Genomic DNA, 26,521 nt, shown 5'->3' on the forward strand with positions numbered 1-26,521 from the left:
TGTCCATTTTATCACTTTCACTAGGACCTCTATTTTAATGTGATCTTTCACAACAGCCCAACCCCAAGAAAATATCAGTGTTATTGTTGGTTAAATGCTAATAAAACCAGGAAGAAACCATTTATATATTGACCTGCATTAAATTAAGAACATTACAAAAACACTGTTTGACATTTTGGCTTAAATACTTTGTTTTTCCGTAAATATATGATCATTTTAAATTTGGTGCTTGCAACACATTCCCAAAAAAGGTGGGACAGCAGCATGTTTACCACAGTGTTAGATCTCTTCCTTTTAACAACAATTTATAATAAATTGGGGACTGAAGACACCAGTTGATCCAGTTAAGAAAGTGGAATGTTTTGCTATTCTTCTGTTATATAGTACTCCATCTGCACAACTGTACAAGGCCTTAATAGTTACGTTTTGGGCTTTCCAGTGTACCATATGTTTTCAGTGGGAGACAGGTATGGGCTGCAGGTAGACCAGTCTAATAACCACAATCTGACCACGCAGCCATGCTATTGGAGCCAACAACTGTATATCTGCGTGAACAATAGGTGTGCAACAATAAACTCTGGTCACAATTCGATTCACAGTACTGACTTCATGATTCTATTCAGTTTATTTCTCAGAATATTCTGAACAAAATTTTAATGAAGAAAAAATATGACTAAAAAGACTTTATTTCTGAATCAATACAAAACATTTTGCATTTTTGTCTTTAAAACTAAGGGAGTCAAAAATTGTTGTGAACAGAGCTTTAATATTGTAAACAAAATGCACCACAGGATCACCATATCTTAGAAATAAATTCACCCCAAAATTTGCTTAAGTAAACAAAGTCTCTAACCTAGGGCAGGTTGGGCAGATTTGCCGTTCAAACAGTACAATTGCATGCAATACGTAATTAATAGAATGCTGATTTCCACAATGTCATACACACACTTCCATGATGCATATGGTCACATTTTTGCATTCTGATGCCTCATGACAGTGCAGCTTTATATCCCTACTAGCAAAACAAATGTGGATGAATGGAGTGAATAGCATAAAGCAAGGCAGCGACCCAAAGCTAAAATACTTAAATTAAAGATGCTGGCTTTCAGATTGATCAAAAGAGTATTCAAAGCTAATTTGTGGATCTAACTTAAAATGTAAATTTGGTTTGTGTTCCATTCACTAAAATGGTAATGAGCAGGGTTAAAAATTGAGTGGTTAAAAGAATACTGCAGCCAGCCACTAGAGGGCCTTGAGACATTTTGGCTTCAATTTTAAACCTCCGTTTTACCTCTTGGGGCCAAAAAGTGCCCCTCAGGGGTAGCCATGGCCTAAAGGTTTGAGAAGCAGCCTTGGACCCAAAGGATTGCTGGTTTAATTCCTGGAACTGGCAGGAAAAATGTGAGGGGAGTTGAGTGCAAATAGCAGTTTCCCCTTCCTCTATATCATGGCTGAAGTGTCCTTGAGCGAGGCACTTAACCCCCAGATGCTCCCCTGGCGCTGTAACACAGCTGTCCACTGCTCTGGTTATGTGTGTGCGCTCAGTGCATGCATATGTTTACTACTTCAGATGGGTTAAATGCAGAGGAGGAATTTTGCTGTGCTTGAGTGTACATGTGACACAAAAATTAAAGGCTTCTTCTTATAAAGGCGGCTTCTTCGTCTTATGATGTCCACACTTGTATACAATCATTCAGAGGGTGAAGCTCCTGTATCTTTCAAAGATTAAAAGAAAAAAACAGTAAATCAGTGTTAAAAAAAAAGCTTTCATTTTTGGTGCACACATGGCCTCGTTTTAAACAGTTTTTGTGTGTGTGTGTGTGTGTGTGTGTGTGTGTGTAAAACCAAGTGTAACAGCATCACCAGTGACCATAAAAAAACACAGAAGCAATTCTATGGGCTAGGTGTAATGAGCCCAGCAATGTGGATTCACACAGCCAATCAGTGACAGTCATGTCACTGATGTCAGGTGATTGCAGAGAGTAACATGCCCCCTACCTTTTGATCTCAATTTGGGTAAATATATTCTAGCCCGTTTCAGTGATGCATCCAGTATATGTCATCAGCAGCCACATTAAAGATGCAGTCATGGGTGTCATGAAAGTGAACAAAGTGAATTATCTACTCTCGTTTTTCCCTAAAATGTGTTTGGAGGAAAAACTACATTTTTAAGCACTTCTTTTCTAATCAAAATAGAAATTACATGAAAGGACAGATGACTGAACAGTAGGATTAATGTTTTTTTTTTTTTAAATAAAAGGGTAAGACCTTTTCTGTTTGCCATATTTGTTATTTGGAGGAAGTGAAGTCACTTCATTTCTCTGAAGTTTATCAAATACATTAATTACATCACACACAAACTCAAGGTATGCAAGTCAAATACCACCTGATATTTCATTCAGTCCAAGTGAATGCTGAAATGGATATCTTATTTTCACATAATCTACGATTTGCAGCATACTCTGCAATAGCTCACATACATTTAAATGCAGGGTATTTAAAGGCGCTATGTGTAAGAATTTAAGTTTAAAGCAGCATTATACAAGAATTTGTATTTTTTTGTTTCTGGGCTCCCCTTACAGTTATGAAACGAAATTCACTTTTACACTGCTGTCGTAAATACAAATCATGATTTTGGGCTCCCCTCATGGACAGCTGTACACACGCATTTGTTGACCAGCTGAAGGATACAGAACCAGTAAAGAAAAAAATCAGAACCAAAGAACCATGTCAACTGACAAGGTAACATTACAGGATGTACACACAATCTGTATGGTTTTATTTATGACGTTAGATATAAACACTAACATTAAAAAGAAAAAGTTATCATTAAAAAGCTAACATAAGAAAACGTTATAGTTTAGCTGAAATACCATGTTTGCATTTTCAGGCCATATACATTGTTAAGCATTAGACTGTGGAGTATGTGTAATTGCATAAAACATTGTCGACATGATATAGGCACATATTCCACATAATGTACATTGGGCAGTATAATTCATTACAAGTGAGTGGAGAGGTTTGCGAGGTTGCAAGTTTTCAAGGCTTTTTTGGCATGAAATTGACCAGATATTTTTGCGTGCTAGCCAGAGACACTACTGAAGTTAGATGACTTTTGTCATCTGGAAAAACAAAAATCTCCATGAGACTGGGATAACATGAATAAGGTTATAGCCTGCATTGCAATTCTTTGTAAAGAACATTGGCAGGGATGTGTACACTGTTGTCGATTGTTATTTTTGCCATTAGCCATGAGAGATCACCATGTCTTGAAGTAAACATGCATGCTAAGACTTCTTTTTTGCCATGTAGCATTCAAAAATTTGCACAATTATTGCACACAACTCTGAATAGGAACATGCTAAGCTAATGTAACCAGAACCATAGTAAGGACATATCTAGTGGCTAAAACTGTCAGAATGGACTGAATTGCCTTAGGATCAAACGCTCAACTGAACCAACACGGCCAAACATCAAGCAAGTGTAACAACACAAGACATATACTGTAGCAAGGCAGCCAACATATTACTTACTACAACCCTGATTCCAAAAAAGTTGGGACAAAGTACAAATTGTAAATAAAAACAGAATGCAATGATGTGGAAGTTTCAAAATTCCTTATTTTATTCAGAATAGAACATAGATGACGTATCAAATGTTTAAACTGAGAAAATGTATCATTTAAAGAGAAAAATTAGGTGATTTTAAATTTCATGACAACAACACATCTCAAAGTTGGGACAAGGCCATGTTTACCACCTGTGAGACATCCCCTTTTCTCTTTACAACAGTCTGTAAATGTCTGGGGACTGAGGAGACAAGTTGCTCAAGTTTAGGGATAGGAATGTTAACCCATTCCTGTCTAATGTAGGATTCTAGTTGCTCAACTGTCTTAGGTCTTTTTTGTCGTGTCTTCCGCTTTATGATGCGCCAAATGTTTTCTATGGGTGAAAGATCTGGACTGCAGGCTGGCCAGTTCAGTACCCGGACCCTTCTTCTACGCAGCCATGATGCTGTAATTGATGCAGTATGTGGTTTGGCATTGTCATGTTGGAAAATGCAAGGTCTTCCCTGAAAGAGACGTCGTCTGGATGGGAGCATATGTTGCTCTAGAACCTAGATATACCTTTCAGCATTGATGGCGTCTTTCCAGATGTGTAAGCTGCCCATGCCACACACACTAATGCCATACCATCAGAGATGCAGGCTTCTGAACTGAGCGCTGATAACAACTTGGGTCGTCCTTCTCCTCTTTAGTCCGAATGACACGGCGTCCCTGATTTCCATAAAGAACTTCAAATTTTGATTCGTCTGACCACAGAACAGTTTTCCACTTTGCCACAGTCCATTTTAAATGAGCCTTGGCCCAGAGAAGTCGTCTGTGCTTCTGGATCATGTTTAGATACGGCTTCTTCTTTGAACTGTAGAGTTTTAGCTGGCAACGGCAGATGGCACGGTGACTTGTGTTCACAGATAATGTTCTCTGGAAATATTCCTGAGCCCATTTTGTGATTTCCAATACAGAAGCATGCCTGTATGTGATGCAGTGCCATCTAAGGGCCTGAAGATCACAGGCACCCAGTATAGTTTTCTGGCCTTGACCCTTGCACACAGAGATTCTTCCAGATTCTCTGAATCTTTTGATGATATTATGCACTGTAGATGATATGTTCAAACTCTTTGCAATTTTACATTGTCCAACTCCTTTCTGATATTGGTCCACTATTTGCTGGTGCAGAATTAGGGGGATTGGTGATCCTCTTCCCATCTTTACTTCTGAGAGCCGCTGCCACTCCAAGATGCTCTTTTTATACCCAGTCATGTTAATGACCTATTGCCAATTGACCTAATGAGTTGCAATTTGGTCCTCCAGCTGTTCCTTTTTTGTACCTTTTAACTTTTCCAGCCTCTTATTGCCCCTGTCCCAACTTTTTTGAGATGTGTTGCTGTCATGAAATTTCCAATGAGCCAATAATTTAGCATGAAATTTCAAAATGTCTCACTTTCGACATTTGATATGTTGTCTATGTTCTATTGTGAATACAATATCAGTTTTTGAGATTTGTAAATTATTGCATTCCATTTTTATTTACAATTTGTACTTTGTCCCAACTTTTTTGGAATCGGGGTTGTAGTTCAACAGAAAGGAAGGCCAGTTTTGAGTCTGTCTTGCAGCCTTTTATCTTTCTTAGCTCTTGCCAGCAAGTAAAAGCCAGTCCAAGATTTATTCCTGTCCAGTATTTTGCTTGGTCACTCTCTTTGTCTCTTTTTGGTTTCCTCCGAAAGTGTCATCTTCGCCTCTTCCATGATGTCCATACTGAGAATGCCAACCTAGCTTCTAATAACTAGCTCTCTGAAGACCCATTGTTGTTGATGTGACATGGTGCTGTAAAGTATAATGTAGTTCTTACAGTGCTGTAAAGCATTACAATTTGCAGAAACACCAGGAATCCAGGCACTGAAATATAGATTTTCAGTTACCATTTTGCATCAGATATGTTGGCTCTTTGCAAAAGGGGAAAGAGAGAGAAAAGGGAGCCTAACATTAATTGGACAAACTGAAAGGACCCGACCGTAAATGTCATTGTTATATTTGTGATTTCAAAATCAGATTACCTGATGATAAAGAAAGAACTAGTATCATTTGAAAGGGTAAGTTTTGCTGTTTATTGTGATATGTGGTATCATAAAATGATGGGAACATTGTGACCTGTTCATCCGAGGACTAGGGTGTTAAAATGGGTGAAGAAATTAGATAAAAAGACATTACTTTGTGGAAGTGTGATCGATATTTATGTAGGGCCCTACAAAATACAGCTGAATGAGTGTTTTCCTTCCCATTTTCCTTCAATGACGACTACATTTACCATAATCCTTTGCTTTGGTGTGATTTTGCAATTTTGTGTTTACTTAACTAACATGCTGTCAATTTGTTTAAGTGATGCTATTTTAAACCAATCTGTTTTTGGGAGAGCTGCACTCTTAACCAATCAGAGGAGCTTAATGGGGGGAAAAGGGGGGGGGGGAGACGGAGGAGTGTGAGAGAGGGAAGGTGTGTATAGCTGGAGGAGCGGGGGGGGGAGAGCTAAATCTATTGTTGAGGTGATTTTAATATTTGTAGACTAATATATTTCCATAGTATTGGCACAAGTATTAGTCTGCGTTTAGAATTCGGGTGTATTCCACGGGTCAGTCACTCGCTTTCTGGATGTGCAAAATAACGGTGCAGCTAGGTTAACTGCGTTTGTTATTTTCATTCACTTTAAAAAAAAAAAAAAAAGTAAACTGGACTCTGAAACGTGGATGTTTGAGCTACCCTCGTCGTGAGGGACAGTCAGCTGCAAACACCAGCCGCATTTTACCAAGAGCTGGAGGAGATGAGTGCTTCACTGGGTCAACATACTAATTAGCATCTGTGGCTGCTGCTCGTGGGAACGGACACTGCTACTGGACCTGTGATGGGATACAGGATCTCTGTGTGCCTTGCCTGTTAACTAGTGGTCTCTTTGGAACTGCATGTGTTGTGATCGTGTGAGTAACTGTGTCAACAGCATGTAATGGAGTTGTTCTTCCTAGGCGCACCAGCTTAACGGGCCCCAACAATTAGAAATCCAAGTGCTTGGTAACAGTCTGCAGTACAATAACTATTGAACTGACTAACCACAAATTGTTTGACTGAGACTTTTCTACTGTGTTGAATATAATCCAGATTATAATGCAATGCTGGTTGATAATTGATAACAGAAAGCCTTTCCATGCAAAGACTGATACACGCGTATAGGGTTTCGGTTTATTGCTTACTTTTCTGTAAATTTTTGAAGTGCTTAACCTAAACATGTTGGTTTAATAATTAGATTTTACATAATGTGAATTTAAGTTTGAAAAGGTAGTTAGCTAATGCATCATTTTTTTTTTAAATATTCAATTTTTATTTATTTTTTAAGTTATACAGCTTACAACTACAACTGATGATGAGCAGTGCCATTTATTTATTTATTTATTTATTTATTTTACTTCAACTGGATCCAGCCGAAGATCAACTTAAGTGTAAATATTTCTTCCATTTCTTAGGAGCATATCAGTTGATATGCGTGCGCTGTAGTGCATACACAGGAAAAATGACTGAGTAATTTTGCCGGAGTTAAGTATTTTCCTCAAAAATATTCAGTTTTGCCCTTTTGAGTTTACAGAGTAAGAGTTGGAGTGGGAGCAAAGTTAGAGTAATTGTGTAACAGTTGGTTGTGGCTCTGAGCAGAGTAAAACTGCACAAGAGTTAATTTCAAGACACACAGTAGAGTCAAATACCACCACAAAGAGTAAAATATTAACAGTGAATTGAGGATAATTGACTCCTGGAAAAACAGCTCTATCAAAATAGTAACTTTTTACTCTTTTTAGAAAGGGAACAAATGTTATCTGGCATAGAGTAAATTTTTCTTCAATTCAAATCTATACAGTATTTTCAAAGTCATATGAGTTTTTTTTTTTTTTTGTATTCAGCACAAGTTCAGCTACAATAAAATATATGTTGTGTGTATGTCATGATTTGTACTTTAATAAAACAGATAAATGAAGATGTTGTAAAAAGCAGTTTTAGAACTTTGGAATATGTGAAAAAACATGATCCATTGTATTGAACCGTTTGATCACTTGACCTGATGGGAATAAGATTTTGGCAGTGGGAGGGGTATTCATTCTTCTCATTGAATGGAATGGAATTTTTTTTTACTCTTTTCATTGAATACTCTTCCCACTACTAACTCCTTTTCCCCAAAACGATAGGACATAAAAATTTTGATGGCCAGTTAATTGTCCAACTCGGTGGAGTTTTTGTGCTTGATACGTTCTAAAGACTGAACAGAATCACATCAAGTGATCAAAACAGTTCATCATAATACCTTAACCAATGTTTTTTCACACATTGAAACTGTTCTAAAACTGCTTTTTTACAACAGCTTCATTTATTTTTTTAAAAGTACAATCATTCATATACATACTACATAAATGTTATTGTGCTGAATATTAAAAAAGTTATATGACTTTGAAAATACTGCATAGGTTTGTTGAAATTGATGATAAAATCAGAGTATGCCAAAATCATTAGTGCCAGAAAATGCCCTCAGACCCCAGAGGGTAAAATCTGATGTAAATTCAAAATTATTTTTTCTTTGCAAGACTTCATTGCATAGACAAGCAAGTAGCATAATTGGAAAGGTCGAGTCATGTCATTTCATGTCTTTTGCAACCCATCTTGTGGTGATGAAAAGTTCATTAGCAATTCAACTGAAATATAGGAATGTGAATTGGTACGTACGCAATCTGCGCGAGTCTGGTTTAGTTACATATCTGCCATGTTGCGAGCCGTAGTGGACTCCTGCACTACTGATACATGAGTTGCTGTGGCTGATTGTGTGCTAAAAACTGAGTTAAGCATGCTACAACACAAATTATAGACTGACGGTCCACGTGAAATTTATCAGCGATCAGCATTACCTTGACTGGCTCGGAGTTTTTTACCCTGCTGACAGTTAGTAGTTCGCTTTTTAGGGCCTGAGCACTGGAGGTGCAAGGCCTCTGGTGTCCACCAGAGGTCGCTGCACATGAGGTGCAAGGCCGTATTGTTTTGCTACAGATTCTTTATTAGGGCCCGAGTACCGGAGGAGCAAAGCACTATTGTTTCTGTAGAAATTTTATTAGGGCCCGAGCACCGTAGGTGCAAAGCCCTATTGTTGTTGTTGTTGTTCTATCTATCTTATCCATGCGAGAACTCATTTTTGAGGCACTTGTGATGCTTGAAAACATACGAATTTTGGCATACTGATCAAATATGCGTAAAATCATAAATTTACACGCCGCAAGGGACTGAGCGTGGTTCTGGAGCTCTATAGCGCCTCCAAGAGCAAACTATGGTTGAGATGAAGTTGTTCGGATCAGCACAAGGTTTGGTGTGATCGATACTCTTGTGATACAGGGCAAAGTTCACTTGGTTGTATTTGACTCCGCCCAACAGGAAGTATCCATGTTGGATGGAATGTGGGATTTTGAAATTTTCCCGCGCTGTTTTGAGGGGCTTACGATGGCTAAAAACTCATGAAATTTTGCACATACTTTTGTCCTATGATACAATTTGAGGTGATATGGTAAATTACTCTAGGTGAGCTTCATTAACTCTATGGCACCACTTAATTTAAAAATACAGATTTGACACCTTGTACATATTTGAAAACTCATGAAATTTGGTACACACGTCAGTCATCTGCATCATCTGACAACACTATTATATAATAATGCTGTTTTATTTCCTGAACCAGTGCCAGAACACCACTAACAAAGTTTAAATGAGTTCTGTTTCAGTTAAGGGGGGAAAAAAAAACCCTGCAGGCTGCATTTACTGCACAAATGCCCTTTATACTTGGGCCTACTTCATATTTGAAACACCAAAAGCACCAGAGAATAAATATGTTTGAGCAATAAAACTGCTACGAGTACATGTAATTATTTTATTAATTGTAATTTTTGTATTATCCACTATTAGATAAAATTAAAATAAAATCTTACAATATTGTTTGAAAGTCTAGAACAAGATATTTTACAAAAAAAAAAAAACCCACTTCAGATATTGTTTTAACAATACTAAGCATCACTGTGTAAATGATAAAGTGCAAATAGCTGTGTAACTAGATGTCCGTGGGGTTGTTGAGATATGGAGGGCCAGAATACCATCTAGCCCACAGTTCAGGTAGGAGTCTTTTGAGAGTAAATGCTTTGGCTTCTGCAGCACTCTGTTCCCAAAAGCTGATGTCAGGAAAAATTCTTTACACAAAGGAGGTTTTCTTGCCTTTGTAGGGATTGATTTATTGATTTATTTATTTATTTTAACTATTCTTCCATGTCTGGAGTCTTCGGGGAAAAATAAGGTATATTCCAACATCTAGCTAATGCTAGGCCACAAATCTGCACCGTCACTCCAGCCGTTTTGAGAAATTTTGTACAGATCAGAACTGTTAATAAACGCTAGTTTCCGTGTATATCTATCCTTTGCTTCTTTCTGACTAAGATTATCCAAGTAATCTGGTAGTAGAGCTTTTTTAGATGTAGTTTTCTTTGGACGCCAGACATCTTTGCTTGGTTTAGGTATGTGAACAGTATGTAAACAAAGTTCGCTTGTCCCCCAGGCATAGGGTAGCAACGGTTGCTTAGGTAAATGTGACTTCAGTGCAAGGGTGCTCACCCGTGCACTGAAGCGTCATGGTACTAGTGCAGCAGCAAATTTAAAGGTGTTTTGTTCTGATTGGGGATTTCCCAGGGGTATTTCCGGTCTGCCTGAGTGCCTCATGGCAGCAAACTGGGCCGAAACACTGATTTTCCTTCAAAATATGCCCCAAACATTGCAAGGTAGAAATCTGACGTGATTGTTCAGTGATTGTCGGAGAAAAAAAAAGGAAAAAAAAGCCTGTCAGCATGAAATTAAAGGGCCCCGACACACAAACACGCTCTCGGGAAAACACTGGTACTCCTTCTAGGCAGTTTGTTGGATTCATGCCATATTTGGTAAGCATGATGTCAAGATGTTGCTGATTTTAAATTGCGAAGGGATTTGCGATATCTTGCAAGATGTTGAAATGGCAAAACAATAAATTTGTGTTACGCCACGCAAACAGGAAGTGTGTCATAAATTCACCATGCGTTGCCTGATATGGCTCAAACTTCACAGGTTCTGATATCTACATGCCCAAAGTGACCCTCTGGTATACAGGGATGAGAATTTTCAGCTGATCAGCGGATTTCCGACTTTTTCAGACCAAAATGATCATTTTTGAGATCAATGTAAATCCGTTGAGAAATTTTCGGGGGGGTATAGTTAACGATCTGTGGTCACCTTATAACGTCTTGATTCTTGGTGGGCTCCGGGTTAACACACTCGAGTCTTTCGACATGTTGTAATTAACATTCACTTTTGCGACAATGTTCGACTTATTTGCAGTAGAATTTTCAGGAAATCCCATCGCGTTCAGTGTATAAACACAAGTACGCATGCTCTCCACGCATGGCTTGCAATCGCCGTTCACCGACCGTACCGACCGAATCAATGCCATGGTGTGTGTGTGTGTGTGTGTGTGTGTGTATACAGGTATGATACCATGTATAACTCTCCTTATTGCTCATTTCATAGGGGGACGGGGGAGGAATTGCTGGCATGTGCCACGCGGGAGCGTCTGCCCAAATTTTTTAGGCCGAGATGAACTTAGTTTTTGATTTAAAACAAATTTCCAATATGTAATGCCAATTGTACATGCCTGTTCTTTAATTCAAAATCACCATCTTGATCTTCAAATTGACCATATGGTATATGTATTACATTACACAACATCCTATCCAGATAAAACCTAGTTAGTACACACAGCAGTTGAAAGGGAAGTGATAAGTGATGTTGAATGTTGCCTGCTTAATATGCAAGACCTCCTGCTACCATGATAACATCAGAAGAAAGCTTAAGAGAATTATATGATGGAACTTTTTTCTGGTTTGCACTTCATTTTAAAGGATTAGAGTATTCAAAGACATGAATAGCAAAAATGCAGAAATATAATACTGTAGAGCTCGTTTATATTAAAAGGTGTATTGATTTGATTTTTTTTGAAATCATCAAATGTGAATTGATTAAAAACAAGTCTCTTGTACCATATTAATCATTTTCACCTGGTAGTCCACCAAGAAGGGGAATTTATTTCCAAATAAATTGCAACTTTTTGCTGATAAAATTAATGGTTTTGGGGTAAAAAAAAAAATAGCCAAAAATCATTAGCTCCCGCCCCCTGGGCCCCCACCGGGGCTCTGCCCCTGGGCCCTGCTGGGTGCCTGTGGCCCCCAAACCCCTGGCTTTTTTCAGGCTTTTTTAATATTTTTTTTTCATTCTCATCCCTGGGTACAACACCACCATTTGGCCCTAGACAGTAATAACGCCATTGCCTAAAAAGTCATCACTGGTGGTGCACACATGAGATACCCAGGCTTTTTTCACACATCTCAAATGTGAGTGCATTGTATGATGACTACATGTGACAGGTCGCGGACCCGGAGGTGTGAGGGCCCCTCGTCGCCACTTATGGCTACATTAAAAAAAAAAAAGAACTGGTAACTGTAAAATTAGATTGTATGAACCCAGCAGTGGAATGACCTAAAAATAAAGCTTTACGCTATGTTCAGTGAGTGATAATTCTATGAGAATGGTGGTGCTGCATTTGGGGGGACTGTGCATTTCGTGGTTTCTTATGATGGGGTGGACATGTCAACTTTTTGGTGATGTACTGTGTGAACCATGTGGCCAATTCTTACATGTTGCACCTTTTTAAATAAAGTATATTTAAAAGAAACATATTTATTGGATTGATCTAGTTACCTAAAAAAAAAAAATGGCCACCACATTTCAGTAGGCATTTGACAGGGTTAACATTAAGCTGTCATCCTGGATCTTCTGTTGTATGTTTGCCTAAGTAACCTCTCACAAATTGGCTACTAGGGGGCATTACTCATTCATCAAGTTATAAACTCGTATCTCTTTCAAAATAAGGTATGCAGTGATTTTTTTTTCCCTGATTCGGAACTTGGTCATAAAAATATAAGCTCTTTTTGTGTTTGTTTGTTTATTTATTTATTTATTGGAAAAACTTTTTTTTTAACATCTGAGTTCTGAGCCTGGTGATGCCATCTAAAAGATGAAAAGCAGCGCTAGGAATTTATAGTAATATAAATTACATCGCAATCGCATTGTCACCTGACTATCATTAATAGCAATACAAATATAAATACATGTATCTACAATCACTTCAAGAAATGTGCATTTATAGCAGTCTTGAATCTGTCCACATTAGCATAACAACCTGGAACCTCTGTTTGCATCTAGTTCTAAATTAGCAGCATCTTCACAAAATTAGTCTGACCGTATGCTGTAGTGTCAAACTCAGTAATTAGCAAAAAATATTTTGAGATTTTTAAAGCAATCTGACCTCCACATGTCAATCAGTGCTTCGGGGCAGAGCTTTATTTACTCAAAGCTGTAAGTGCAACTTATGATTGCATGGATTCAAATGAAATTTAAAAGGCATATTGAAGACACAATTTCATCATGTGCACAATCCTAGATAGGGTGATGCAAGACCCCAACCTGAAGTGGAGAATACAATTCTTAGAGCACATGCGTTCATCTTGTGTGCTGGGACACATCTGCAACAGCAGAAAATTGAGTGTACTTTGGAGACACCTATGTATACACCCATGTTGTGCGAAGCCGTTCCCACAGAAGTATACAGGTACTTGGGCCTTAGCTGTCTGGGTCTACCATCCATTCTTCTCTCCAGTGTTTGCTTACTTGACAATAAACTGGAATTCCTTCAGAATACAGCTAACTACCCAGCATGAACTCAGTGATTTACGTTTTTGTTCTTATGGAAACATGGCTCAACGACAACATGGCTTAACGACATTATTCCAGATGCAGCCATTCAGCTAGATAGGCGAATTGTATATTGCACTGATAAGATGGCAGCTGTGATGGCAGCTATAAAAAGCCTCCACAGAAAAGGCCCATTGCTCCTTGCATTACCGATTCCCAGTTACCAAAAGAACCGTTCATTTTCCGCACCCATGTTTGGGACAGCAAGCGTGCACATTGCCACGAGGTGGAGTAAAGCATCATGGCTCAGATGGGATGAATTCAGCCGCATCTCAACTCACCCCCTTCAAGCTGCCAGAAGAGTATAAGAAGGCACAGTCACACTCTCAGGCCAGTGAAGTGTTATCATGGCTGCAATGCTGATGACCCTCTTCCTCCTCTCACCAGAGAGCACTGCCAAAGATGACGACGTGCTACCCATAAGAGCTTTCTCAGCCAGACCTCTCTGCTCCTGCCACCACCAGAGGCACTCCTGACCCGCCTGCACGTTTCCAGCCGACCAGCAGAGGGGCCAGCTTCGGCCTTGACTGATGGCACCAGCACAACTCATCCCGCACCAGCGGAAGTCTTCACAGCATTACACCTGACCATCTTTTCACCTGAATTCTTAATAAAAGAGCACTCTTCACCCTACTCCCCAGGTCTGAGTCTGTTCAGCCAGTCAGGTGTATTAGTATGGTTTGAGATTATTTCTGATGCGGAGCTGAAGTGCTCGGCTGGACGGAGATTGCTTTCGTTTTAAAACAGATTTAAAACTAAATCGTATTAGTGTAGATGTAGCCTTAGCCTACTTAGTAGTCCACTCCTTAATGAATTAATGAATGAAAGAATCATGAGGCTATAGAAATAACCTTATTCTGATGTTTGCAAAAGTAGCTTACTTATAAATCCTTATTTCTACACAGATCCACAGACAGAAGCAGGAAATCACGGTTTCACTCATTTAATGCAGTGTGTAAAGAATACAACTTTTTTTATTAATTTTATCAGTTTGCATGAATATTTATTTATTTATGATTGATTTGACTTGCATTGGTACCAAGCTAGCTACTGTTCTACCATGCCAGGTAGCTGCCATACAGAACCCAAAATTCTGGTATCAACCAACCCTAAGACATGCTATTAAAAAAAGAGTAGATGAAAAGCATGTGAATTAAAAAGTAATGTGACCCATTAGTAAGATGATTTGGTAAAATATTTTATTGAATATGTAGCTTTTTATTGAATCATTTTTGGATCTGTGTTTCACCTTTTTCATTTAAGTGAGCATTTCTGTTCCCTCTACCTTGTTTATCATCTGGCCTGACTAACATTTTTACCTAATGCAGGGTTCCCGCGGGTCCTTAAAAAGTCTTAAATACAACTTTCGGTTTTCAAGGCCTAAAAACGTCTTAAATTGTTTGGAATGACTGGAATTTTCGAAAGGGAGGTATTAAATTTAATATTGGACCGAACGAGTGAAATGTCTCCATCCGGTTTGGGGTATTTTTTTAACCGTAATTTTAAAAGTGACCAGCGTACCTTTGGGGGGCAGCATTGGTTCTGTGCATTCCGTAGATCAAGAACTAACGTTAGGAGGCTACTGGAGGCAGTGTGGTGCGGTGCGGTAGTTGTGAAGAGTGAGAGATGCGCAGGTAGCTTACGTGGGCGCTAGAAAGCGTTGATAATTATGGGAAGATGTCTGTTTAATGACAAGTGGTTGGGGGATGACAAATACCCCCAAAATAAGGAGAAGAATCGTTTGTGATAAAAAGCGCTGGATCGCACAAATGTGTTTAAAGATGGTAACGCAGCGCTGGGGACACGGCGGACTGGGAAACTGGCTTTTCACCGACACGAGGCGCGCGCGCGTTAGTGGTCAAGCACTCCGGAGTGAAACGCAGGGAGGTTCGCGCATGCGCACAAGAGTCAGGTGGAAAATGGGACTTATAGGACATAATACTACTAATAATAATGATTAGCATCATTTTTTTACATAATTAACATTGTTTATTGTACTAAGTTTAATATAAATATATAAACAACCTTTATTTCAAAACTCAATTAAAAAGAACTCCAGAAAATACAATAATTCTAAATATAGTACAATATAAATAATTTGTACAAAAAGTTTTTTTGTTTTATTACTTATCGTCTACAACAGTGTTTTTAATATAATAAGAATAATATTAACAACCACTAATAATAATTAGTAGTAATAGTAATTATTATTGATTATTAATCATTACTACTTATGAATTAGTGATTAATGAGTCCTAGGGATTATTAAATGTTATAAAATTAAGTTATTAAAAATTATTACAAATAATTATTAAAAAGTAGTAATTGGTAGAATACAAACAAATACTCATGGATAAAATATTTTTTTTAAATAGTGAACATTGATATAACTGTACTACTACTACTAATAAACAATAATACTACTAGTAATACTTGTTGTTAATGTTATCAGTTCAATTGTTATATCAATGTTCACTATTAAAAACAAATTTATTACCTATAATCCATGAATAATTGTTTGTATCACTACTACTACTACTACTACTACTAAATAATAATAATTACTACTTTTTAATAATAATTTGAACTGATCTTAACTCAATTTTATAGCATTTTAATAATCACTACTTATTATTTATTAGTATAATTTAGTAGTTGATGATAATAATTACTACATATTATTAAATTACATTTTGGTAATCACTGCTTATTAATTAAGTAGTAATTAATAATACTGATAATTGCTACTCAATTATTAATGTAGTGATTATTAAAATGTTATAAAATTGAGTTAATTTTTTTAATTATTATTAAAAAGTAGTTATTATTATTAGTAGTAGTAATACAAACAATTATTCATGGATTATAGATAATTAATGATTATTTTTGAATAAACAACATTGATATAACAATTGCACTGATAATTAGTTTACAGTTATTACAACACATTGATTAATATTGATAATGGTTATGAAAGGTGACAGTTGTTTTTCTGTGTTTAATGTAACGCTCTGATGATTGTATGACTGCATAAACAGGTTTATGCTGTTACCTGCTATAATGCAGAAGATACTCGAGAACTTCCTCAGCCAGCTGTATACTGTACCACACTCAGACTGATTTTGCTGTCGGACACAAAATCACACATCAAAGATAATCTTTGGGGATTGAAATAATGCTGGCTAAGGTTGTTCAGCTGGTTCTACTTGCCGTTTATTGTTTTCGTTTTTGAAATGATTCATGGTGTTTTCTCCAGTAAACCCCAGTCTTCTCCTTGCTGCTACAGTAGTTCTGCAGGCCCAAAACACATGACTGTGCTTCAGCTGTTTGCATGTCTAACAGTTGCCATTGATGCACCCTGTTGTTCACCAGTTGTGTGCATTCTTCTTAAAGTTAGTAAAAAAAATCTATTGCAGAAAACAGTTTTAAGTTGTCGTATTTATCATTTTCTTTGCCATGGTACAGTCTTATTTTTTCCGTTTAGAGGTCTTGAAAAGGTCTTAAAAGTCTTTAAATTTGTACTTGAAAAATGTGCAGATACCGTGCTAATGGCAGCATACAGGTGTGTGTAAATGACTTGTTTGAGGATGCAGAGTGTTCTAGTAATTAATTCCAGTGAGGTAAAGTCAAAAGCTTATTTATTTTTTAAATCTTATTTTATTTTTTACATATTAAGGTTTAGGTGCACCAGTCTAATTATTGCCAGTCTCCCAGCAAGTGTTAAATTGCTGTTTTTGTTTTAGCAGAGTCTTTCGATTTAATGCCATTTTAAAGTAATGTTTATATAAGCCACATTGCAAAATTTAATTGAATAAAATGGCATTCATTATTGTCTGTGCTTTAAAAAAAAAAAGTGCAGTGCTGACCCTGCTCTGGTGCCCCATGAGGTTGAACTGTTCTGTGAAATGATGTGTGGTACCATTTATTGGTTAAAGTCCCAAAACGTCACTGCAGTTTTATGATTTTAGTGTACTTAATCATAAATCACCTCTTTAAATCCTTTACAGGGCAACAGTGAGTCCGAGAGTGAAGGCCACAAAAGAAAAGCATCACAACGGAAAAAGAAAGAGTGAGTACAGACAGTGGAGCATATGTATGTGCCTTTATAAATGTATTACTTGCTTTATTTTCCCTCTTTTTTTTGCTATAATTTTATTCACATTTTATTGTACTTAGCTGTTTTTATAATAAAAGACAAGCGCTGTTACTAATTGTTTAGTAATGCAACCTAATTGGGTCATCAGATTGGCCTGGGTGTATGTGAACATTGTTAATCTGATTTGGAATGTGTCGATACTGCGCATAACTTCCAAATTTTTACACATTAGTGTATTATTGTCTGTATGTCTTTTTTGTTTTGACCATGACCCTCTTAACCAGCAAAATTTGTCAACGTTTCACTTGTATTTTTGATCAAACTGTCTTGAATCTTGCAGTGCCAGAGTCTATTTGTGTGTAAATTTTGAGCACTGTGTGCAGTCCCCTCTGAAAATATTAGAACAAGGCCAATTCTATTGTTTTTGCAATACACTGAAGACATTTGGGTTTGAGATCAAAAGATGAATATAAAACGATAGATCAGAATTTCAGCTTTCATTTCCTATCTTAACACATCTAGATGCGTTAAACAATTTAGAACATGGCACCTTTGGTGGCAGACCACCCAATTTTTAGGTGAGCAAAAGTATAGGAATAGATAGTAAATTAAAGCAAATAAATCTTAACATTTGGTGCTACATCCCTTGTGTGCAATAACTACATTAACCCAGTGACCCATTGACATCAACAAACTGTTGCATGTTTTGTGATTCTTTTCCAGGATTGTAGCACAGTTTATTTCAGTTGTTCTCCCATCAGTATCCTCTTCAAGAGGTGAAATGCATGCTCAATTGGTTTAAGGCCTGGTGACTGACTGACCTTCCAATTTTTCCACCTGATAAAGTCCTTTGTTTTGTTGGCAGTGTGTTTTGGGGCATTGTCTTGCTGCATGAATTTACTCCCAATTAGATTGGATTCATTTCTCTATAAATTGGCAGAACATTACTGTAGACTTCTGAATTTATTCTCCTGCTACCATCCTGAGTTACATCAGTAAAGATTAGTGAGCCTGTTCCAGAAACAGCCATGCAAATCCAAGACGTCACTACCTCCTGTGCTTGACTGAAGAGCACTGAGATAAGAAATCATCTTTTGATCTCCAACCCAAATGTCTTCAGCATATAGCAAAAACAAAAGAATTGGCCTTGCTGTTCCAATACTTTCAGAGGGGACTGTATAAGGAATAGTCATTTGCCAAAACGTGTAATTAAGGACACCAGATAAACATATCAATACACTGTGTGTAAAAGTATCCAGACTCCCAATCTATGAGTCTAACATAAATCTGACATCTTTTGATGTCATTGGCACTTGTTATAAAGAGTTGAGAAATACTTTTCAGAATAACTCTTCTGAGAAGGTCCACAAATACCCCATATTCAACCCACAGTCTCTGTTCAGGCTTGTTCTTCCATCCTGCTCTCAGTAAACTATTTCTTGAAGGATCAAGAAATTTGTGCTCTGTGACTTTCCATGGTCTTCCACCTTTTTTTGTGAATGAACAGGTTTTTTTCTTTGATATTTTTTTTTCACACCTCATGAATAGGTTTGTTGGAAAGGTATTGTTCAATGATGGTACTATGCTGAAAGTCACTGAGGTCTTTCGAGCATTGTGTTCGTTGTTAACGTTTTTGTGCAGAGATTAGTTGCTTGCAATGGGTGTTATTTAAATAGCCACATCCACAAATCACAGAGGGTGTCTGGGTACTTTTGGACATATGTATGGAATAGTGACGGATGCTTTTACATTTTATATAATAAGGGCTTGTACGTGCTGAGGGTGGTAAATGCATTTAGTTAGCCCACAAGCGACCCTTTCTTTTAGATGGTACCTGTATTGCTGGCGGATGATGATGGTTCAACAACAGCATGATGGTGTAGCTAAAGCTCTTTCAAGATACAGAAGGTGAAACTTTTGGTATTTCTGTGTTGAAAGAAATACCTGGAAAGATGACTCAAATGACGAAGATGATGGTGAGGAAGAAGCCAGCAGTTCAGAGAGTGAGCAGGAAGAAAAAAAAGTTAGATCCAGACGACTTCCTGCTAGAAGGTAAGAGTGTAGCGAAACTTGGCCTTCAGACAGATCAAGCAACATTACACAGTGAATAATTTGGTCAGACTTTAAGGACAATTGTAAATGAGAGATTGGTGTGACCTGTATGTTCAGTCCATCTTGTGGCCTGTATTCACCCCTCATGTTCTGTTCATTGCATAATAGTTAAATTACAAGGTATTTTCCAACATGATACATACATCTCAGTTTGTAATTCCAGACATGTTGAAGGCTAAACCAGTGAGCAGAGAAGTGAAAATCTCATGGGTAAAAACACTTTTTTATTATAATCTGACAGTTAAAACAGACAAATGACTTATGTAGTCAGCTCCAGAATTATTGCCATGCTTGATATTAGTAGTTAATTATCTTAATCTCACACTGAAAATATGCAAAATGAAATGAGACAAAAATGTATTTGTCACATCAGAAGGAGGTAGGCAGTATGCAAATGCAGTACAAGTTTATTACACAAACAGGTAGACAAATCCAAATCACAGAGTTCAAAGTAAAAAAAACCAGGCAAGGGTCAGACAATTGGCGAACAGCATGAACAGGGCGAAATACATCAATAAAAAACAAAAAAAAACAACAGGAAACCGATCAGGATCAAAAACCAGAAGGAGCAAGAACAACACAAATGCAGCTAGTCAAAGTTAGGCATGGGAGTGTTGAAATGATACTTCACAAAGTGTTTGTGAGCGAGTACTTTAGTATGGAGTCCATAATCTGGAACGGAGGCTGCCCTGTCAGCCTCTGGGGGGAGCTCTGAAGCAGAGGCTGCACTGTTGGCCTCTAGAGCTATGCCCCCCCCCCCCCCCCCCCCCCCCCCAAAAAAAAAAAAAAAAAAATTGGGGGTTCTTCCTTCCTGAGGGCCTGGAATGCCATGAAACTGGAAATAGCCTCTCAGCTGCATGAGGTGCATAGTGTAGCACTTGGAATGAGGGAGAGTTCATGACAGTGTTAAAATTCATGAATCAGGCAATGGCAAAACAACTGGTGCTATATAAAACTGAGCTGTGAAAAGGATAATTATACAGAAAATAACCTAATCTCCACTGATTAGTATGGTGAAGGATCTGTGACACATGGCTATTTACCTTCCAGAAGCCCTTTGTTAGGATACATGACTTCAGGACTCCATGACATACCAGGAGATTTTAAATTGAAAATCTGGCAGACCTGTCAACATTTACACGTTTTGCATAGAGCCTGCATATTTTCACAAGTTATCATCAAAAATATGCCAAAAGAGCAAGCCAGTTGTTGCATGAATATGAAATGACTGACACTTGTATAGTAGTTTTGAACTATGTGATTTGACACCACCACCCCCAACCACCGTCACGTATTAGCAATGCACTCGAGATTCCATCTGGAATCAGTACTGAGTGGCTCCACTTTTCTCTCTAGGTAAATGGACGGATGTGGTAAATTTGTTACCTTGAAATAAAATCTGTGTATTTTTTTATTTAACTGAACAACAGACAAATGTATAATTAGTAGGGCTGTAACGATATGCGAATCGAAATCGCGATACGCAGAGCCACGATCTGTATCGCGATACAAGAAGGCAGAATCGCGGTACACCCTTTCAAACTTCTCCTCAGCCCAAAAACAGAGGCGCTTCCAAACTTCAATTTATGAATACTTTACTTTTTATTTAAATTACATTTTAAACTTACTTAAATTACTTTTATTTTTTTATATCTATTAGTAAGTCGTTTTTTCGCCGACCTGCGACAATCTTCTGCGAGTCACGCAACGTCCACACTCGCCACTGGCAGAGCATTCGTTTCTTTTAAGTGGTCGCCATTCTGGTTGCGACGCGGGGAGCGAATCTGTAAACAAGCAGCTCATTGGCTGGCTAGGTGTGCCACAAGCCAATCACAATCACTTGACCGGAAAGGCATGCAGTGTTGCCAGATTGGACAGGTTTAGGTGCTTTTTGGCTGGTTTTGAACATATTTTGGGGTGGAAAACGTTAGCAATATCTGGCAACCCTGAAGGCATGTCTGCTTGGGCGGAAGCCTTCTGCGGCAGTTACATTTTGACACGCGAGCAATGTTTCGCCATAAAAATTCCGTAATTTCCATCTGTTTTCCGCGATCACAGAAAATCATTGGCCCTATGAGAGTGAGACAGTGAGAGAGCCACCCCCCCAAAAAAAATCTTAACGGATTTACACGATTTGGAAAAATGACTTTTTCAGAACCGAAAAAAACAGAGCTTCCGGCTCAACAGTATTATTTTGAGAAATAAAACAATCTTTGGATATACATTTGTTCATTTTTGCATACATATTACTCATTCTCTGCAGTGGTCTGAATTATTTGTTATTAAATAGTTAATGTAAGTAAGTAAATGTTAATAAGTCAAATTTACTACTTTAAAAAAACATTTTTAAAAAAATCGTGGGCGTATCGAATCGTGGGTCAAAAATCGCGATACGAATCGAATCGTGAGTTGGGTGTATCGTTACAGCCCTAATAATTAGTATTGCTTACGATATAGATTCTTGTCTTAAAGGTCCCATGGCATGAAATTTTCACTTTCTGAGGTTTTTTAACGTTAAAATGAGTTCCTCTGACCTTCTTAAGTCACCCCAGTGGCTAGAAATTTCATAATGTGTAAACCAAACTATGCCCAACATTTGAGAATGGCTCGTCAAAACAGCGCGTTGATAAACTCTTCCCTTTACTACATCAGCAAGGGAGATGATCCCCACGCCCCCCCCCCCCCCCCCCCCCCCCCCCCCCGGAGTCCCACCCACTGTATGAATTGCCCGCCCAGTTGTAGTGAGGAGACCATAGAGGACACAACATGGAGTCACCTAAGCGAGCGAAACATGGAAGTTGCGCTGTACATGGATGTGACAACACAGAAAAGAGTCTGTTTTTACTGCCGACGGGAGAGCCCCTGAAGACGCAGTGGCTTAATTTTATTTACTCCAATAATACGCCGTCGAGTCTACCTAAGACGGTGTATGTTTGTCGGAAGCATTTTCCTGAGGAATGTTTCCACAACTTGGGACAGTACAGGGCAGGTTTTGGACATCAACTGTCACTGAAGCCTGGGTCCGTACCAAGCATCCCTGCCGCATCAGCCACAAACAGTGAACAAGTGTGTGTATAACTGTTAAGTCGTTTTGCCATGTTTTAAAATCGGTGCCACGTTAGCCTTGCAATGGCTACATTAGCTGTGCAGCAAACCGCTTCCTGCAGTTAGCCAGGTACTCTGCGCTACAAAACCGAAAAGCATGCAGCATGCTCTGTTAAACTGAGTTTAGTCTGGAAATTGACTGTAACTTATGAGCTTATGTTTTGCCGTGTTTTAAAATCGGTGCCACGTTAGCCTTGCAATGGCTACATTAGCTGTGCAGCTAACCGCTTCCTGCAGTTAGCCAGGTACTCTGCGCTACAAAACCAAAAAGCATGCAGCATGCTCTGTTATAATAGCCAATCAAAACAGTTTTTACAAAGACACCCACATTCTTTTTTTAAGTCACTCGTTCATTTTATTTGTTTGTTTGTTCAGTAAAAACCCAAACATTTGTTGAATTTATTTTATTTCCTCGCGTCGCACCTTAATAACGTCAGCGCGCGGTATTTTTCCCTTCGCGGTTTGTTCCTTCTCTCTCGCCATAGTAAGACACCCACATCTGCTTGTTCTGACCCACTGGAGGTAGCATCACAGTGCTGTTAGCCAATCAGAGGTAACACGTTTACATGTCATGAATATTAATGATAAGACCCGCCCCCACCCTCTACCCTTCCCCGCCTCCTGCTTCTCATTAGCAAAATGACGCACTGGGAAAAGCGCTGAAATGGGGCTTTCTTCCAGGAGGCTATATCTACGTGCCGAGGGTTCATTTTGAGAAAGGCTGCGGATATAACATCCGGAAACCTCCACGAGCCCATTTAAAGCATCAACAAACCACCATGCCATGGGTCCTTTAATGTTAGCATGATTAAGTAAGTGAAGACTTTTTGTATAACCACATCATCTGGAAAGTGTTGAACAGTTCCTGTTCTCACTTATGTTATAGATGCATTAAACAGTCATTCCCCCTCCCGCCCTCTTACATTTCAGTTTTCAATGAAACTGGAAAACATGTGCAACTCTTGTCGTGGAAATCTATATCTCAAAAGTAGGCTAAATATATACTTACATGGAAGAAGTTGCCTAAGGCAGCTGGGCCATAGAAGGTTCACGCTGCACGCTGCATGCTGCATGCTACACGCTACACGTTCACGTGAAGAACCGGACCCTGGGCCATTAAACTTCATGCTTGGATGTTCACGTGTTGCGTCTGTTCTACTTTGACCGAGTAACCAACAATATGGACTCTTCGGATGACGACGATTGCCTCATTCTGCTTTTACTGAGACAGAGGAAGAGAAAAAGGAACAGAATTTGGAGCCGAGAACACTTCCTTCTGAGAGAAACCCGTGGTGAATTTCACCGAACATTCTATAATCTGCTTGACAATCCCGATGAAGAACTATTTTTCAATTATACCATTCAATTATATTTTTTCTGAAGTTTTCCCCTGAAAGCATAGAGTTATCTCCCTAGACCCGTTCTGATTGGCTGGCGCGGCGGTGACCGCATGCATTGACTGGAATTTCCATCTTCACGCCTAGAAAAAAGTGTGCATGTTCATTTCACGCTTCACGCGTGAAGTGTGCAGCGTGCAACGTGAACGCCGTTCTATGGCCCAGAGCAAGTCATGCTACGTTTGTCCACTTTTCTTTACACGCGTGTAGCGTGTAGTGTGCAGCATGCAGCGTGCAGCGTGAACCTTCTATGGCCCAGCTGCCTTAAACACTTTCACTGCACAGAAACGATGCAAATGTGAGTGATTCCCAGAACAACACTGGCCTTTGCCGACCTCCACCCCACCCCCACCTCCCGATTTTTTTTTTTTAATGTAAAAAGCTTTTATGTCTGGTCCCTTTTTGGGCGACCTGCCCTAGGACTGCCCAAAAACAAAATGGCGGCCCCTATTAAAATAATTGTGAAAGGACTTTCTTTTTTTGAAACACAAACTTCTGATTGGCTGCCCAGTATGGGGCTTCAGTGGCTAGAGTATATTTCCTGCTAGTTTTCAATAGAAAACAAACATGCTGGCATTTACCATATGACATTTTGAGGATTTTACTACTTAATGTTGGGTCTGTGTTTGTCATGCAAAATGCTTTTACAATGATAATCAGTGGTGGAGAACACAAAATGATCACATACACATGAGGTTCTCTAAACATTTCAACTCCGTGTACTTAGGCTCAGCTTAAAGGGGCTGCTTATTAAAATACCTCCTAAGTATAGCAATCATAAATTCATGCTAAATAGTACAGTAATTTCACCATGATCTCAAAAATAATTGTAGCAAGCTAAAGCAATATTAAAATGAGACAGCAGTCTTTCACAGCCTGTATTGACAAAGTACATCACAGCATTGACATAAAAGGTGGATTCCAAATAACCATGGCTAAGAGACATGAATCCTCACACCTTTTGGTGCTTTCAGAGACAGTCTATGTAATCTGAACACATTCTGAAGCTCTAAACCGCAAGCTAGAGACAAAATTCTCTCACACTCTGTCCTGAAGACTTTAAAAAGCACCTACAACTGAGACTCCATTTGGTAATCTTCAATAAATGTCTCTTAACAAAAAAAAATCTTTATCAAATCAATGATTATCTATTTTGCTTTGTTCAACATGTTTGAAATATATTTATTATTAGTTTATGTGGAACATCTGCCATACAAGTCTCTGTCTACAGGTTACTACTATCAAAACAATAACATGTTCGAATGAGCACATTAACATAATCCTATAGTTCATGTCACAGCCAGAACTACAGTACAAGCTGTGTGGTTATACAAAAATAATGCACACCTTCTGACCAGTCAGAGTCTAGCATTCATTTGCACTGTGGTATAAAACATTTTATAACGTTAAATTTAATTTGTTGGACATTAATACATATTGTAATCATTGGCAAATTGCTGTGGAATAACTTTCTGTGACAAAGATATCTCTGCGCATTGTACAGTCACATCACTCTGGCATGCATTGTTTTTGTACAACAGCATGATCTTTCCTGTGTTATTCCTCACATGATGAAGTTACGTGTGTTAACTTATTTAATGTCTTTAAAATATACGGTTGTAAAATTACCAAAATGCCAACCTTTTAAAACAAAAGTTCAAATGCTGGCAACTGAAACATGTCGTGTATGACTGAACATAAATTATTTTAGAGACATAATTGACATCCAGTAACAGTCACAGGTTTAGGGACACCCAAGTCAATGTTTTTTCTTTTTTTTTTTTTTTAAATTAAGACACTTCATGTCTTAAAGCAATGATGGACTGTCATTTCACTTGACTTAGTTGGGTCGTTCTTGACATAATATGGATTACTACAGTTGTGGAATAGGACTATTTACTGTATTTTTATTTATTTACTGTTTGATGGTCTCAGATGTATTAAGAAGGCAAGAAATTCCACTAATTAACTTTTGACAAAGCACACCTGTTAGAGAGCATTCCAGGTGACTACCTCATCAAGCTGGTTAAAGTGCCATTCCACCATTGGATGTATTCTTTGGCATAAAATGCAATATATTTTATGACAACATGACTAAACAGAGAAATCTTTTAGCTTCAAAATGATATATCAGACATAATTTTTTGACAACGACAAGTATGTTAATTTTGCGACCAAAGTCACCTACCCTTTTAATTTCCGCGCGGTAGTGAAACGTGATGTCATCGGCAGGTTCCCCTTCTTGTGTACCACGTGTCGGTCTATTTTTAGACCAGGAAACCCCCAAAGTGAGAGTGTCATTTCTCCTCGTATATGGGGGCCAAAAAAATTGCGAAAAATTGAGTTAATCTTTCAGTT

At 38.3% G+C, this 26,521-nt stretch overlaps 1 protein-coding gene across 1 annotated transcript in view; it reads left to right on the forward strand.

Moving 5' to 3' along the window:
* chd2 (chromodomain helicase DNA binding protein 2) overlaps positions 1-26,521 on the forward strand; it is a 221,237-nt gene that overhangs the window by 60,162 nt on the left and 134,554 nt on the right. Inside the window, exons 3-4 of the mRNA XM_060924378.1 lie at positions 17,461-17,522; positions 19,488-19,601. Of these exons, the coding sequence (XP_060780361.1) occupies positions 17,461-17,522; positions 19,488-19,601 (176 nt within the window). The remainder of the gene's footprint in view (positions 1-17,460; positions 17,523-19,487; positions 19,602-26,521) is intronic.

This window comes from Neoarius graeffei, chromosome 6 (assembly GCF_027579695.1).
Source record: "Neoarius graeffei isolate fNeoGra1 chromosome 6, fNeoGra1.pri, whole genome shotgun sequence".
Lineage (NCBI taxonomy): Eukaryota > Metazoa > Chordata > Actinopteri > Siluriformes > Ariidae > Neoarius > Neoarius graeffei.